Here is a 16073-nt window from a genome sequence, read left to right as displayed (position 1 = left end):
TTTATGTTGTGCCTGCAAACAGCATTTCTCTCCTCAAAATCCACTTTAAAAAGAAAAGTTTAAATTTAATGAAGTCTAAAAGAGAATCAATTTTTAATTGACTGTGTATCTATATAGTATATCTTTAGTCCAAAAAGAGGGAGAGATAAAGTTTTCATCTCTGGGCATGGCTATTTACAGCTTTCTGAATAGTAAAAAGGCCATTGAGTTCATGTGAGGAAGTCTCCAGAAGCAAGCCATGGTTTCATCTCCCAGGAATTTGGGAAGGAGGAATAAGGAAGACAAGACAAGGGTGAAACTGGATTGTTAGCAAGAGATTGCGGTGTAACATTTTTCCATTTATCTTTTAGGCAACCATATAAATTTCAGTTTTAGGAATCCAGTAGAGATCCACTCCTACTGTCAATAATTGAAAGGAAAAAAATGAAATTACAGAAGGGCTTTAGAAATGGACAGGAGAGAAAACAGAGGCACGATGGCTGTGTAGGTTTAGACAAACATGTCAAAGAAGTTGAAATAAAGGTAGGGAGGACAAGGCCAGCGTTCAGACTGCACTTCTCTGCTGAGTAGTAAGAAGGAAGATACTGTCCTATCCAAGAGAGATTGAAGAGACTGGCATGAAGTTATCCAGGAAGGAGCTAAAACTGTAACCCTGGGTATTTGGAGATCTGTGGCTTCAATGTCTGTTTTGTTTTAGCCTTTAAAGAGGGGGTGGCCCAGCTGGTCATTAGTGGATGAGCAGCAGGTCTCTCTGTGTGGATGGAAGGGCAAGACATTGTGAGACCCATGGAGAGCACACACATTCATTCATGGATGCTGTCAATTCCTTTGTTTTATTCATTCACTCAGCAATATGTATGCAGCACTTAGTATGTGCCAGGAACTTAATGATCTAGGCACTGAGATATCTGTATAGCAAACAAGACACACAAGGTCCGTGCTCTCTGGAAGCTTATGTTCTAGTACAGAGAAAAAAGGCAAATTCACAGGTGGTAATGAGTGTTGTGGAAGCAGAGAGATGACCTGGAGCGTGGCCGTGGGGGGCACTCCCCGATCCCTTCACCTCTGACTTGATGCCAGAAGGAGGAGGAGGAGACATCAAACCGAGAGCTGAGAGAAGGGTTTTAGGTGGAGGGAACGACGCTAGCTTGAGTAGATCAACAAGCTGCCTATCTGGAGCTTAAAGGGCTGAGGGGAGAGCAGTGGGGGCGGGGGGAGCCAGCAGGGCTCAGATGACGCAGCACCTTGAGGGCAGGGGAAGGAATTTGGGGTTTGTTCCAGGTCCCATGAAGGCCTTTGAAGGAATCTCAGGAGGTGAGTGACACACGACACGTGTGTTAGACTCTGCATAAAGGACGGATTGCAACAGGGCAAGGCTACATGCAGGGAGGCCAGCTGGAAGCTACCGCAGTCCTCCAGGGGAAAGATGACGACGACCTCTTGATAGATTTTGGAAGTGGACTTGCTGATGGATGTTGGTAGAAAAGAAGGAAAAAGGGAGTTTGGAGCTTGAATCCGAGCTGGGTGGTGGTGCCGTGCTCTGAGATGGGGGAGTGAGGAGGAATAAAACTGGGTGGGGAAGAGGTAGATAGTCCTGTGCGTGGGCTGTTGTTTTTGAGATGCTTGTGAAACATGTTGGTGTGGAGAGGCCACTCCGATGGAAGGAGGGAAGAACCAGGAATGCAGAGGAGGGACCTGGGCAAAGGAGAACAGATGTAGGAGTCCGCAGCAACTCCCAGACAGTATTAAGTCCATGGATTGACTAGGATCACCTGTAGAGAGATTGGGAATGGGAACCATGGTAGCGGTAGAGGAGAAGGAGCTGAGAAATAGGAAAGAGCCAGGCAGATGATGGGGAGACCAGGCACAGGTGGTTTCCAAAGGCCAAGAAGGGAGCGTTTACCTGAAAAAGTTTACTGCTGAGCGCTTATAAGAAGGGAGAGAAATGCCCAATCAAATTTGACAATGGAGAAGTCCCTGATGACCCTGGGCGTGCAGTTTCAGTCTGGAATGGTGAGGGATTGAAATGAGTGGGTTGAAAAGTGATGAGAAGTGAGAAAGTAGCGACTGAACAGGCATACTACTCTTTGGAGATGTTCTGCTGCGAAGAGGAGCTTAGAAAACAGAGCCATACTGGAGCTGGCTCAGGGAGCACATCAATGGTGGGGATTCTGGGTCTTTGGAGCTCATCTACATGTGGACAGGAATGATGGCTTACAGAGGGAGGCATTAATCATGCTGGAGGGGAGGGGGATGCCTGAGGGACTGAAGTCCTTAGGAAGGGGAGAAGAGTTGGAATTAAGACCATAAAACATGGGGGGCACTTTTGAAAGCAACAAAGGCACTTCCCTTGTAATCTCTATCTAGATACCTGGAGGTTTGTAAATGTTGGTGTTGGTATTGTGAGGGAGTTCTGATCTGACTGCAAAAGTAGGAATGTAGCAAAGTTCCCAGAACACAAATTCATGGGGGATACTCTTCCGTCTGGGGAAAAAAACAAAAATCACTCAGCAAATTGGTATTTTTATCTATACAAGGAAGCCCTCTGGTGGTGGGAAAGGCAATTGTAAATTTTTGCTAGGATAAAGGGATGCAAGGTACCTTGTTTTCATATTTCTGCTCCCTAAAGTGGATTTCTGGGACATATTTTGGGTATCTGAGACTGGTCAGATCACTTCCTTCTTAAAAGAGAGATGTAACAGTTTCGCAAATTACTGTGGTTCATAAGCATGGCTATAATCCAAACTTAATAAACAGACTTGAAATTAGAAGTGCATGAAATCTCAATTTGAGCTTTACTATTCCCCTGTTGGCCTTTTTTGTCTTGAGGATGCCCCTCTAGAGCTGGATGAGATTTGAAACTAGAACTGAGCTCAGTTCAGTTACCTGGACAAACATTTATTGAGCACCTATCATGACCCAGCAACTGCAGAGGATAGAAACTGTAATAAGAAGTGATCCTTGACATATGTGATCCAAAGTTATTTTTATAATTGAGTATCTTCAGGATTAAAAAAAAAAAAAGAATATCTTTGGGGGTCCTTTTTTTTTTAAAAAAATTATAAATCCAAACATAAAAGGTTTTATTAAGCATCAACTTTTTTAGGATCATGAGAGCTCCAGAAATGTACCATATACTTTCAGGGCAGCATGACATTATACAAGAATTGGCAGATCTGTGACACTGGCCTTCAGGGAGAGAGACGCAAGAGTCATAGTTACTGACCTGCTACTGACCGGCTGTGTACTGGAGCAAGACTTTGAGATTCTGTTTTCTGTTACTTACAATGGGACTGCAGTCATCGCTCAGCTCACCCTGTAAGCCTTACGTATTTAATGATAGCAAGGTAGTTGCAGTAGAGTGTGCGATGCAAGCACAAAGCATCTCTCGGAGGTGCCTTCTGGTCTCCCGTCCTGCTCCCAGCACCACCCAGCACCAGGACTCCAGCCCGCATGCACGGACGCAGCCACGCTGGCCCAGAGACAGGCTCCCTCCACAGCGCATTTGAAACCCTGCTCCTTCCCGAGTCCCTTTATTACTTCTGTTCCTCCTTCCTGCTCCCCTGGCCTTGTCTTCAATGTCCCATGTCATTTCTGCACTTGCCTTTCCTACCGTATTTTAAATGTCTTCACAGGACACACACATCCCTATGTGACTTGACCCCTACTCCCCTCTCCAGCCTCATTTTGTGCCGGTCCCTGGTCTTCCTTTGTCCACGGGCTCTCTCCCAGGGCTTCCCCATCTCGGGTCCCCAGCCTACACTGTGGCCTCTCCCGACCCCCAATCAGATTCACAGTTCACCTTAAAATTCCTATTTTTTTAAAGAAAGAGTGATAGACCTTTTAAAGAAACTTGCTTCTATTATTTACCTGCCCCCCCCAGCACCATATTCTTTTAAACAATTTATATACCACTAATTATCTATTTATAACTTTTAATGTCTCCCTTTCCCATTAAATTATAAGAGCCGCAAGAGTAGAAACTAGTGTGCTGTGTTCACCACTTTTTGTCCAGTGCCATATACACTGCCTAGCATGTGATAGGTGCTCACTAAATATTTGCTAACTGATTTAATCTCCTCTGAGGCAAGGGATGATGGTATGTTCATTTCTACCTCTATCCCAGTGTTTGCTATATAGAAGGTGCCAAGTAAAAGCTTATCAACTAAGATGTAAATGACTTAACAGTCTAGATTGTGTCTATTTCCAAAGAATCTGGAATCTTCAAAAAGACAGCAGTAAAACAATTTTCTTTGCTAATGGATATATTTACTTAAAAAAAAAAAACTAGGGATATCACAAGACTAACTTGATTAAAAAAATAATTGAGGTACTCAAGAGCCCATTCTTTTTGAACTACACTTATGAAAACAGTTCATTTAAGGTGATTTTTAGTTTGTCCCCCTACCAAAAAAAAAAAAAGATTTTTTGTGTGTGTGAAGATTTTTTCATGAGTTATTGCTATCTTCTTTAGAAAGTGCATCTTCTTTATTGTCAGGTAATTGCCTGCTGTAGTTCAATTTTTAAGTGTTTTATTAGAAACCAAAATCCGTACGAGCTATATGCCATAAGAAAGGCAAATTATTTACCTGGCGGAGGGTTTCATTAGAGAACTGGTGACCAGTAACCTTGAGATACAAAGCAACCTGGTTTTTTTCTGTCTTCAGAACTAGGGATATTATTACATGCCTCATAAATGGGAAACTTTGCTAAAGAGTTCACTCTGAAAAGCGAGAGATTGTCCCACCTGGAAAAAAATTGCTAATTTCCTATACTATTGGTAGTTCCCAGTGAGGATTTTTCTTGTATTAGCTGAAGAAAACACTCATGTCCAACCCAGAGGCTTTGATGGTGTGAGGTCTCTACCGTCCTGTATGTTACATCCAATTTATGGTCAGGAAAAAGAAAGCAAGTTCAGGAAACTTTCAAATCTCTTAAAAAGTTGAAACACCACCCTTTGACCACTAGTACCAGAGTCCAAAGTTGACTCCACGTTTCACAGATTTCAGAAAATCAGAACTACTTTGTTTAAATTTTACTAGGTCTCATATACAAATAAGCTTCATAGATAGATGCTGACATATCTGCTTCCAAACTTTAAATTCCCTTGAGTTCTTGGTCACACGTCTGTTTTCCTGGCCACACTAAGTGTTCCTCCAGGGTCTGGCCCAGAGTTCATACTGAAAACAAGTAAATGACAAGGAAGTATCTTTTTGAAGAAAATGTTGTTACCATCTCCATTTTTGTAAGGCATTTGGCAATGTTTAACCTATTATTTCTTGTATGACAGAAAACATCTTATGTTTATAAAATACACTGTGAGGATTCCAGGTTATTGGAAGTATTTCAGGTTAAGGCAATTATCTGCTACATTGCAACATAAATTTATTTCCATTCTCCTTCTCCATGTTATTTCTGGTCTTCATCTGAAATGTATTATATATTTTTCCTTCAAGTTAATGATCACACGCTAACCTCTGAAATGACTATTTTGCTCTTCTAAGGTGTAAATCCCAAGAATGTGTCCTTGGTAGCCAGTGGAAAGGATATAAACCCATATACTTGGAGTAATCAGTTATTTCCTAAGTCATTGGGACATGTGGGGGCAGAACTTGCTTTCAAAAGGAGTAATGCAGGTAAAGCAAAAATACATTTAAAGTATAATTTTACATTGTTTTTCTTCTGCAGATTTTTACTTTTAACTACATTGCAAGCTGCCTTCTTCCAATGGAGATAATTTTGGGGGTACACAAAAGCTTTCTAACTGGTACTTCAGCACAGATCATTTAAAGGCAATCATTTGCCAGATCTCAACTTCCATATGGATTCTGTCCTAAAAAAAATGCATCTTCCTGAACAATGGGTCTCTATTCTCTGACTTTACAAAAGAAAAGACAAATTCTGTTTACTAGGGTATGTTTCCTATTTCCCCAAAGAATAAAAATCTCTGGGGTGCCAGTCAAAGACACAGTTTCGTATGTTGGGATCAATATTGAGAAAGTGAGTAACTCTTGATGACTGGGGAACAAATCCTGTTTAAGTCACGTGGCTTCCAGTTCTTAGCCTAATTGAATTATCAGCTGACAGATAATGAAAACTCATTTTCAAAATCACTATGATTTTTGGTCTAGAACTCTGAATAGAGTTCAAAGACTGTTGTGACAAAGCTATAACAACACCTTTCATTCCCAACTATCTTTTTACATTAAACAAGGTTTCTCAGTGCTTCCATCTCCAAAAAGGAACAAGAGAAAAAGGAACAGAACTGGTGCTGAGACCTGATTTTAGCAATAAGCAATACTCATTTGTGGATACAAGGACAGCCTGAAAAGGTGCCATCTTTCTCAGTGAGATGAATTTCTCCAAAAAATAATACCTTTCAATGTTCAGTAATCAAAATTTATAGTATTCATCTTTTTTGATTAATTATATGCAATGAATTATTGTAATTATAATGAACCTAATCTAGAAAAAGATATTTTAACATACTTACGGCTATAAAAAAATTTCTTTAAGGTTTCAATTTACACATACTTTTCAGCGGTCAACTTAAAGACTTTTAAGCCTAAAACTATATTTGGATAAAATTTGGGAGCTGACATGAATGAAAATAAAATTTTAGAGAGAAATGAGATTAAAGTGAAATTTCCAATGGTTAAAAGAAATGTATTTATGTATTTTGTAAGTCAGTATTGGTAGGCATAAAATCACCATGGTATTTAAATCCCATTGCTTAACGTTAAGTTAGAGATGTAATAGTTTTATTTTAAATGTCTATAATATCCCACAAATGACAACTTTACGAACTATAAAACTTACAATGAAAAATTTTACACAACAGTTTAAAGTGTATGAAGAAGTAGAGTTCTTAATATAGACAGATAGAGAACTGGATCCAAAAATATCTGAGATCACTGATGCAGAAAGTGAGTAGTCTACTGGGGTGTTCTGAGATGTGACAACACACTCTGGACATTTTAAGTTTTCCAGATGCTCTGAGGACTCAATTTATCTGTTTAATAGTGCTGAGGTATCAGACACTGCAGCACTAATTTACTTATATTTTTCCACTATTTTAAAATAATATTCACTGAACCAGCTGGTTAAGTACACATGAGTTTAAATGATCCCACTACAACTTTGCGTCTCGGGGGAATACAGAATCGGCTGGCATCAAAGGAAAGCTGTGACCACATGTGAGAACAGTTTCTTATGTCCTTCCTGATTTTTTTCATTAATCATCTCACCATTGTTTCTCTGCTTTTCCTAAAACATTCTTCTTCTTCATTCTTTCTTTCCACTTGCCTTCTCATCAGAGGAAAGCATAATTAAACCAATTGAAAAACTATCATGCAATGAAAGTTTTCCTGAAAAATTAGAGGAACCACAAGGTAATTTCTGGGCATTGTAGATGAGTACAACTTGTTCTTTGAATATCTTGTCCAATTTTCTTTTCCACATTTGCCCTGAATCCTGTCATACAAGGCCACTATGAAGGTCAACCAAGGTCGCCTGCTTTTAGAAATTAGACCAGAGCTGGGAGAAAGAAAAGCACTCCACGTCATCAAGAACACCGTTCTTGGGGCACCTGGGTGGCTCAGTTGGTTGGGCAACTGCCTTCGGCTCAGGTCATGATCCTGGAGTCCCAGGATCGAGTCCCACATCGGGCTCCCTGCTTGGCAGTGAGTCTGCTCTCCCTCTGAGCTCTCTACTCTCACACTCTGTCTCTCAAATAAATAAATAAATAAATAAATTAATTAAAAAAAAAAAGAACACCGTTCTTTAGCAGTCAGGTTTCTAAACTAACTTGCTCTTAAAGCTCTAAGCTCATCTTCTTAAATTAATAATGACACTTTATATAAATGAAACAAATCTACTGAGAGTAAGAATTAAAAGACTATTTTCTAATTTGTAATCAGTATTCCTGGAAAATCTTTTTTAAAGTTCTGAAACTCATTTCTTACACATTAATAATCACTTAAAAATTAACCAGGTTAATAGAAATGGTGGATTTCCTAGAGATTCACTGTTGCTGGTTTAAACAGTGCTAACTATTGGCTTCAGCCTGAAACTTTGAAGCTCACAAGGTACTTCTAAATAAGCCAAAATAATGAATTTTTTGTTCATTTTTCCTTGCAACTTTCTCCCTACAGCCCATTACCTGCTCAGCTCATGGCTTTTAGAATCTGACCTATCCCATCCCCATTCTGTCACTCAGTAGCCTTGTGATTGCGGACAAGTCAATTAGGCTCCCTAAGTCAGTTTCCCTGTGTAGCAAATGAAGGACATGATATTTACCAAGGTATTACTATATAGCCATCCCTAGGATTTTTGTCACCGTAAGCATGTAGCATCTGCTCTGAGGAGGCGGAGGAGAGCCGGAGCTGCCGCTGAATGGGATCACTGCCGTGAACTGCCTTTCAAAAATCTTTTGACGTAAAAGGCTGACTAGTGATTTAGAAATGGGTACTCAAGAGCTAAAAGAAAGGTCAAATTAGGCAGTTGTGCATATGCAGAATTCTGTAGTGCTAAAAACTGTACAAACTGACGTGTTCACTGTCTGAAGTCTCACTTCTGCGGTGACGCTGCTGTTTGGCATTTGTTGGTTCAAGAGCACACACTTACTGAGGGCCTCCTGTGCAGAGCACTGTGACAGACGTCAGGGACAAGAGGTTCAGAGGCCAGACTTGTGAACCAGTAGCGCTGTAAGAGATGCTTCAGTCATAGCTCACCATCACCGTCAGAGTCCTGGTCTACCACCTTGCTGACAAATGTGTCTCCTTTCCTGCATAGCGAGGCTCCTTGAAAGAAAATTATATTCCTTTTCCTCTTATTTCCAGTTTGCTTCTCAGCTCACTGTAGTCTGTCCTCACCTGGACTCAGGCCACTGAAACCGCTCCTGCCAGGTCCTGACATGATCCTAGGGGCCAGATCCCACAGCTGGGCTAATCCCATCAGATCGCTGCCTCCTTCGGTCTTCCTCCTTTCTTCACACACTGTGTGCTCCTGGATGTTCAGATCCTGCTCATCCTATCATCGACCACCCTCTCTCTTCCCTTTCCTCTGCAGGTCCTCTTCTTTCCTATCTCCTAATGCTGGTGTTCCCTGGGCCTCTGTTCTGGACCTTTGCATATCCCACAAGCCCTCCAAGCTGGCTCCTCCAAGCCATAGCCCCGTAACCGCCATACCTGGCTAATTCTGTCTCCAGGCCCATTTAACCATAACTCCGGTATCCCACAGGCACCATGTCTTTCCAACAAACCTGTAACTGTTCTTAGTCACCTAAGATACAAACTGAGGGGTTTGTATTCCTCTTTCCCTACCCCGCCTACCCCATACACCCACTTAGTCCTCTTCTCCATTGCCTTTGTGACTCCCTTAGTTCAGACTCTCATCTCAGCTCGAGCAGTGACCTGCCTTTAGCTTTTCCCCCTTCAGCCCATCACTCTACTGCCCCAAGGCCGATCATTCACTAACAGTGATGAGGATGAGGTTGATGACAGCTGACATTTACTGAACACCGGATTCTATGCTAAGTGCTTTGCATACATTTCATTCACTCTCTACAGCAACCCTATGAGAACAGGTACAGTTACTATAGTGATTTTACAGAATGAAGAAAAGCAGAGAGCACAGGAGGGCCGGGGGCCTCCTGGCAGGAAACACACTCAGGTTAAGAAAGAAGTCATTTAAAAAAAAAAAAACAAAAAACTGGTATGTTCAGGGCAGACAGCCTTGGGTTCACATTCTAGCTTGGTCACTTACGGTGATCCTTTAAGCAGGTTCTAAGAGCCACAAGGTGTGGATAAAATAGGCATGTAAAGGGGCATTATACGGACTCAACAGGATTATCTGTAAAGCTATTATGCAGCGCTTGAAATAGAGTCAATACTCGAAAAACGGAATCCAGAATTGGGAGGGGTGTAGTATTTGTTACTCTTTGGTGCTTTAAAATATTCACCTTCTGACTATGAAACTTTATGATGCGTCACCAGGAAATCTTGGAAGCTATGCTACTTACAATCAGTCAGGATATATTCCTTCCTTTCTCAAAAAAGAAGTGGGCTCAGCTGGCCAGAGGATACACTTAGCACCTCTCAGTGCAACAACGTCAGGTAAGAACAACTTTATAGTTTTTGAGATTTCTGATCAGAAAGGAGCTCTTTTGAAGTTTATACCATCACTTTCCCCAAGTGAAGACTTTTAAATCAGTCTCATTAACACAGTTCTAATCGTTTTTGGCAAAATGTCCTTTCTTCTTCTGAAGCTGTGGTCTGAGGGTCTGTCCTAAGTGCTCCCTCTGCCTAAATGGCTCCTCTCTGCCAGGAACACATTATGCCGTTTACTCTTCACAAGACTGGACGAGGGAGCCCTTCTACAGAGGAGGAAACTGACATGAAGCAGTTTACCTAGGGTCACACAGCTGGTCAACGGTGCGGCCGGGACAGCAACTGGGTCTGGGTAATTCCAAGGAACATGCTGTGCTAGCCAACGAGACGGAAGATGGCATCCTTCAGAGCTTCCCACCTGGCACCTAGCCCAGAGGGGAAGTTTAACCAATGCTGAGACACTACCCGTGTGCCATTTCCTCTGCAGTTCCACTGTACTGAACCGAATGGTGGCGGGACTTCCACACCACACTGGCTTTGCAACAGTGAGTGGTGAAGGATTGATTCCTCCGTAGCGTGGCAGGACAGCCACGTTCAGGGGTATGCCCTTGATCATCAGGGTCGGGATTCTCCCATCCAAGTACTAACCAGGCCCGACCCTGCTTAGCTTCCAAGATCAGATGAGATGGGGTGCGTTCAGGGTGGTATGGCCAGAGACCAGGGTCATGATTCTGTACTTGAGCTTGACTAGATCTGGCTGTGAACATTCTCGAAATTATTCTAATCTAAAATAGAGGTCCTCATGAAAGTGCCTAAAGGCGAAGGCAGATAGAAGTTTGGTAAGATACAAAGTTGTAGTGTAATAGCGAAGTTCACTTGAAAAGTAATCTTGGGTTGTGTCCTAGCCAGGGGCTTATGTTAGAACTCCTGATCCAAGCTGCCAGTCTTTAAAGGTCACACTGTTGGAGCTAAAACTGTAAAAAGCACTGGACGTCTATAATTTACTCTCCCTTAACACAGAGTAGAAATAAATAGTACTTAGTTACCTTATCTGTGAAGAATTGCTTCCTTATCCCTCTGCTGAAACAAAATATGTAAGTGAACACTTGATATACAGCTATGTTGTTTTGTTTTTTTTTTTTTTCAAAGCCTCAGGTATTTTAAGCCAACCTTATGGTAAGTCACCAGCCATGGCTTAATAGCAATTTTTAAAATAAAAGCAGAAAATCATAATGTATCAAATTATTTTGTTATCTGAGTACCTGCTCTTACAAAGTGAAAGTAGGTGTCTTTAAGACTATTTTTAGGGACGCCTGGGTAGCTTAGTGGGTTAAGCCTCTGCTTTCGGCTCAAGTCATGATCCCAGGGTCCTGGGATAGAGTCCCGCATGGGCTCCTTGCTCAGCAGGGAACCTGCTTCTCTCTCCGCCTCTGCCTGCCTCTCTGCCTGCTTGTGTGCTCTCTCTCTCTCTCCTTCTCTCTGACAAATAAATAAATAAAATTTTTTTTAAAAAGACTATTTTTATAAGATACTGAAGGCCTTTACATGTTAAGTATTCTGTCAGATTAGCATGCATAGTCCTATCTACATTTTTTTAGTAAATGCTTTCTCACAACTTTTTATCTCTTCATTTACTCTGCTCATCAGATTTTCCTACAGATGGTGGTAGGAGGATAGGTAAAAAAAAAGAAGTAAATATTAATCATTCTCGTGGTCAAGGCAAATGCTTAGGAAACCACTGTTCTGTAAGAGATGAGTCCTCCAGCACTCCCACCCGGGTGGCAGTTTCCCACAAGAAAACAAAACCAGGTCATTACATTTTTTACTCAACTATTTCCCCTTCTCATGTAGCCTGCCTCCCTCTCTGCTCCTCCTTGTCCTCACTCTCATGTTTTGAGAAGAAAATGCAAATTAATTGCTTCCAGCTTTCCCATGTAATCTCCCATCCCAGACTTCCTAACGCCGTCACCTCCCCTTGCTCTGACGGTAACAAGGACTTTAAGGAGGGACTTCTTTCCTGGACAGCCACCCTTTACAAGGGCAGGGAGGGCCCTGATCTAAGTGCACTACATTCATTAACTTGACTACAGAAAGTACTATTATCATGATCTGTTTTACAGAGGTTCTGTTTCTTGCTAAAAATGACACAGTGGTGGCACTGATTAAATTCTTAACTACAGGTGAACATCTTTCCTTCAGCACACATTATTTTTTACAAGAAGTTAAATGCCCCTGATAGGACACATGTGGTTCTTAAATGCACAGCAAACCTTAGAGGCTTGTCTGCCCCATGCTCAGGACGTGCGGGGTCTGGTCTGACAAAGACACAAAAGCATTTCTTGCCCTCCCACAAGATCTCGGATCCTTTGTCAGGGCCTAAGTTCTTCAGCAACGGTGCTTGAATCCTAAAACTATTATCTTTCAGATAGGAATCTAAATGTCAACACTATACCCTTCTTGGCAAAACAATCCCCTCTTCCAAGAAGGTTTTAAAAGTATCTGCCTGGACAGGGTTTCAAATTCATTTAGGACTTGACGTAGCTATGTCATGGCCTGGAGAAAAAGCTGTTACTCCCCAAATCCCTCATTTTGTATCCCAAGGGCCTCACCCTATTAGCCGAAGGGTTTCTCTGAATCACCAGGGCTTATGGCCTATCTCCCTCCCCTCCTACCCTCCCACCAGTGCTATCATCCATGCCCAGTACCATTTTGGCCTATAGACCTCAGGTTTGGGTTCACAAATTTAACACACTGGCGCTTTTCTACACTCCCATGGGTTAGAAGTAAAGGGCCATTCCTGGAAAACTTGGTTAGTGGTTTCATCAGTTTTTCCTTAACAGTTAAGGGTTGACTGGCTCTTCTAAACACTTTGTCCCTGCTTCATTAGGTAGCTTTCTATTAGCTTTAACCCGGAGAACTTTAAACCTGGTAAGAGTGAGAGGACAGGACAGGGTGTTCCCTGGGCAGTTCCTCACTTAATGCTATTCCCCGTTGAGCGGAGGTCAGAGGGACAATGGACCCATACTGCTCCTATAATGTTCCCTCTACTCCCAGGTTTAGAGAAAGTATAGATATAAACAACAACAAAAACAGGGAAACCATGTATGTGAATATGGCATAGTGCTAGGTGTACAAAAGGGTTAGACTCATTTCAAAATTGACACTTAGGATTTTAATCCAAGTGTGACAGCCACCACACAGTGTGAAAAGATACTTAAATCTCAAATGGACAGATCAAACATCCTCTTGAGAGAGAAGACCTGACAATCCGCTGTAAATGTGAAGTGAGGGTGGGTGAGTGAAGGACTGGAGAAGAGACTGAAGTTCTCTACAAAATGATTTACTGCTTTGTCATTGAGATGTTTAAGCAAGTGTAGCTTGTAAATTGTTCAGGTAACAACAAATATTTAACAAATTAAAATTTCACAAAGGTTTGGGATCTTAGGAATGGCTCACCTTTTAAAGGAATTGTTTTCATCCATCATTTTCCCAATTAAAAAAATGAAGTTTCTTGCCTCTAAAGACCCCATTTTCATGTTTAAAAGAGATCTACAATGGGATCCCATCCCTGGAGCTCCATGAGGCCAGAGACTTATAGGATTCATAATTGCAAATAAATTTTCTGTAGTGGGTATTACATTTGAGTATTAGATGTAACCACTGTGTGACTTTACAAAGTCACTGACACTGTGGGTACTACCTGTTGAACCTGACCCAGAATTTCTTGGTCATCCTGGTTGATGTTGCCTACCTAAATGTGTTAAGGCATTTGAGTAAACCCAAAAAAGAAGTGGCAGCAGTATCAGAACTGTAAACCAGAAATATTGGCTCTTAAGCTACTAAGAACTCTTTATCAACAGAAGAGTATACTAGAATTTTTAGTTGTAATATTTAAAAAAAACATTAGAGACCACTGAACTAATCTTTTAAAGATAAACTCTGGATTCCCCCATAAAATAAAAAAGATAAATTCCCTGATTTTAAATTTGTTAATGAAATGAATAAAATTCCAACTTCCAATTCTTATTTCTTCTAGAATATACCTGGAACACAAAACCTGGTCGGGGGCAGTTTTCAGGACGTACTTACAATCCTACGGCCAAGAATCTAAATATTGTGAACCGTGCACAGCCGGTTCCCTCGGTGCATGGAAGGACAGACTGGGTGGCTAAGTATGGCGGCCACCGGTAGGAGTCTCGTGTGAAGCCCCGCAGCACCGCTCCAAGGAGCCCTGCAAGTCCCCTGACCCTAGGAAATGTCTACCGATGTCATGTCTATTTCTACTGAGTTCTGGAAGAAATATGCAGTAGTGGGTACTTTGAAGAGCAAAAACCATCTCCGATTTTCTTTCCTAGAAATGAAATGCATATTCTTAGCATTGGTTGCCCACAGTGCTGATATACGGGTAGGACTTTACAAAGTATTGAATAAACTATTTGCCAAAGTATCAAGTATTTGATCTACAAATTAATAGTTACTAAGTATGATAAGAATCTTTTTTCTTTAAAAAGGCCTTCAGAAAGTGTTTAGAGTGTTTCATCTGTTTTTGCTAAACTAATTTAAAATTTCCTCAGTTGGCCTCAAAGGATTGTTTTTTTAATAGCAATTAGGTGGACTTCTGTGGGCTGTCAGTTATGGTTCTTATCTGGCTAAGGCTCCCCCCTACCAGTTTGGCAATGGCAAAAGATACTCATTTATCATATGCTTTTCTACTTTGAAATTATGGAAGCGATGGTTAATTCCATCTTGAGCAGGATATCTTTCCTAGGAATAAATTTATCTTTAATAATAAAGATCTCAAAATTATGTCACCCAATTTTAGTGGAGAGTCTGTTGTTTGATTTTGACCAACACAACTCCCATGAATTCAGGGTGACTATCAAACCCAATGGCTTGAAGACTCCCAGATAACCAAGTCAAGGTTCTCTCATCTTCACATCATTAAGAAAGTTCTTGAAACTGTGATGTATGTTCACCATACTTTGAAAGTTTTTTTCATATATTTCATATATTCATATATATTTGAAAGTTCACTTTCAAAATACTTTGCTTCCATGTTCCTACTAGACACAAAAATGAGGTGTGCCAGCTTGTCCCCCAAAGCAAACTGCTGCTGCTGCAGATCACTGACCTGGCTCTGACCTTGACATTAACTCTGAAGAGCAAATGCATTCAGTTGCTATAGCAGTGATTTCACTTAGTACAATTTTTTTTTCCTTTAATTTCTAAACTGGTACTTAAAATACACATTTTGAACTAGGGACTACTCTATTTAAATCTGCCATTTTATGGACTGGACATTAGTACTGTATATTCTTTTTAAAGAATAATAATGTTATCAACTGCTATTTTTATGTATTTTCTGACTTTGTAACAAATCCTAATGTAATTGGTATCATCTTGTGGACATTATCCAAAGACATCATAAAATGATAGTAATATGGCATTTTTGTATAGAAGATGCAGCTCACCTTGTTGAAAAATGTTAAAATCTGAAGTTATTTATGTTGATGGTAATGATTATATATATTTGTACAGTTCTAATTAATGTCTCAAAGCTAAAAAATTATTTTGTGTTACTGGGAAGCTTTTATACTTCTCAAGAGATATTAAAATAAATATGGTTAACTGGTATGTTTTCTTTATACTTTTAAACTTTATACTCTGAGGGCTATTTGTCATTTTCATTATAGACTTTTGTTTTTCTAGCAGTTTTAGGTTTATGGAAAAATTCTCTGCAAAGTACAGTTTCCATATACCCCCCTTCAGGCCCCTCCCCAAATTTTCCCTATTATTAACATCTTGCACTAGTGTGGGACATTTGCTGGAACTGATGAGCCAGTATCAGTACAACTTTAGTCCATTGTTGACATTAAGGTTCATGCTTTGTGTTGTATATTCTGTGAGTTTTGACAAAATACATGGCATGTATCCGCCATTACAGTATCCTAGAAATTAGTTTCA

At 40.8% G+C, this 16073-nt stretch overlaps 1 protein-coding gene across 3 annotated transcripts in view; it reads left to right on the top strand.

Annotated features, from left to right (window-relative positions):
* Window positions 1–14556, top strand: part of LOC111156735 (male germ cell associated kinase) — a 51493-nt gene extending 36937 nt beyond the window's left edge. Inside the window, exons 11-14 of one of the 3 annotated variants that reach the window (XM_022517787.1) lie at window positions 5505–5636; window positions 7317–7391; window positions 9996–10115; window positions 14146–14300. In XM_022517787.1, the coding sequence (XP_022373495.1) occupies window positions 5505–5636; window positions 7317–7391; window positions 9996–10115; window positions 14146–14300 (482 nt within the window). Of the gene's footprint in view, window positions 1–5504; window positions 5637–7316; window positions 7392–9995; window positions 10116–14145 lie in introns of all 3 variants that reach the window. The other 2 variants (XM_022517788.1, XM_022517790.1) reach the window with 2 other exon arrangements.
* The last annotated feature ends 1517 nt before the right edge of the window (window positions 14557–16073 follow it).

Source organism: Enhydra lutris, unplaced genomic scaffold, assembly GCF_002288905.1.
Source record: "Enhydra lutris kenyoni isolate GAN:26980312 unplaced genomic scaffold, ASM228890v2 scaffoldscaffold48, whole genome shotgun sequence".
NCBI lineage: Eukaryota > Metazoa > Chordata > Mammalia > Carnivora > Mustelidae > Enhydra > Enhydra lutris.
Note: the sequence above shows the minus strand (reverse complement) of the source record. Positions and strands in the feature narration are given on the sequence as shown.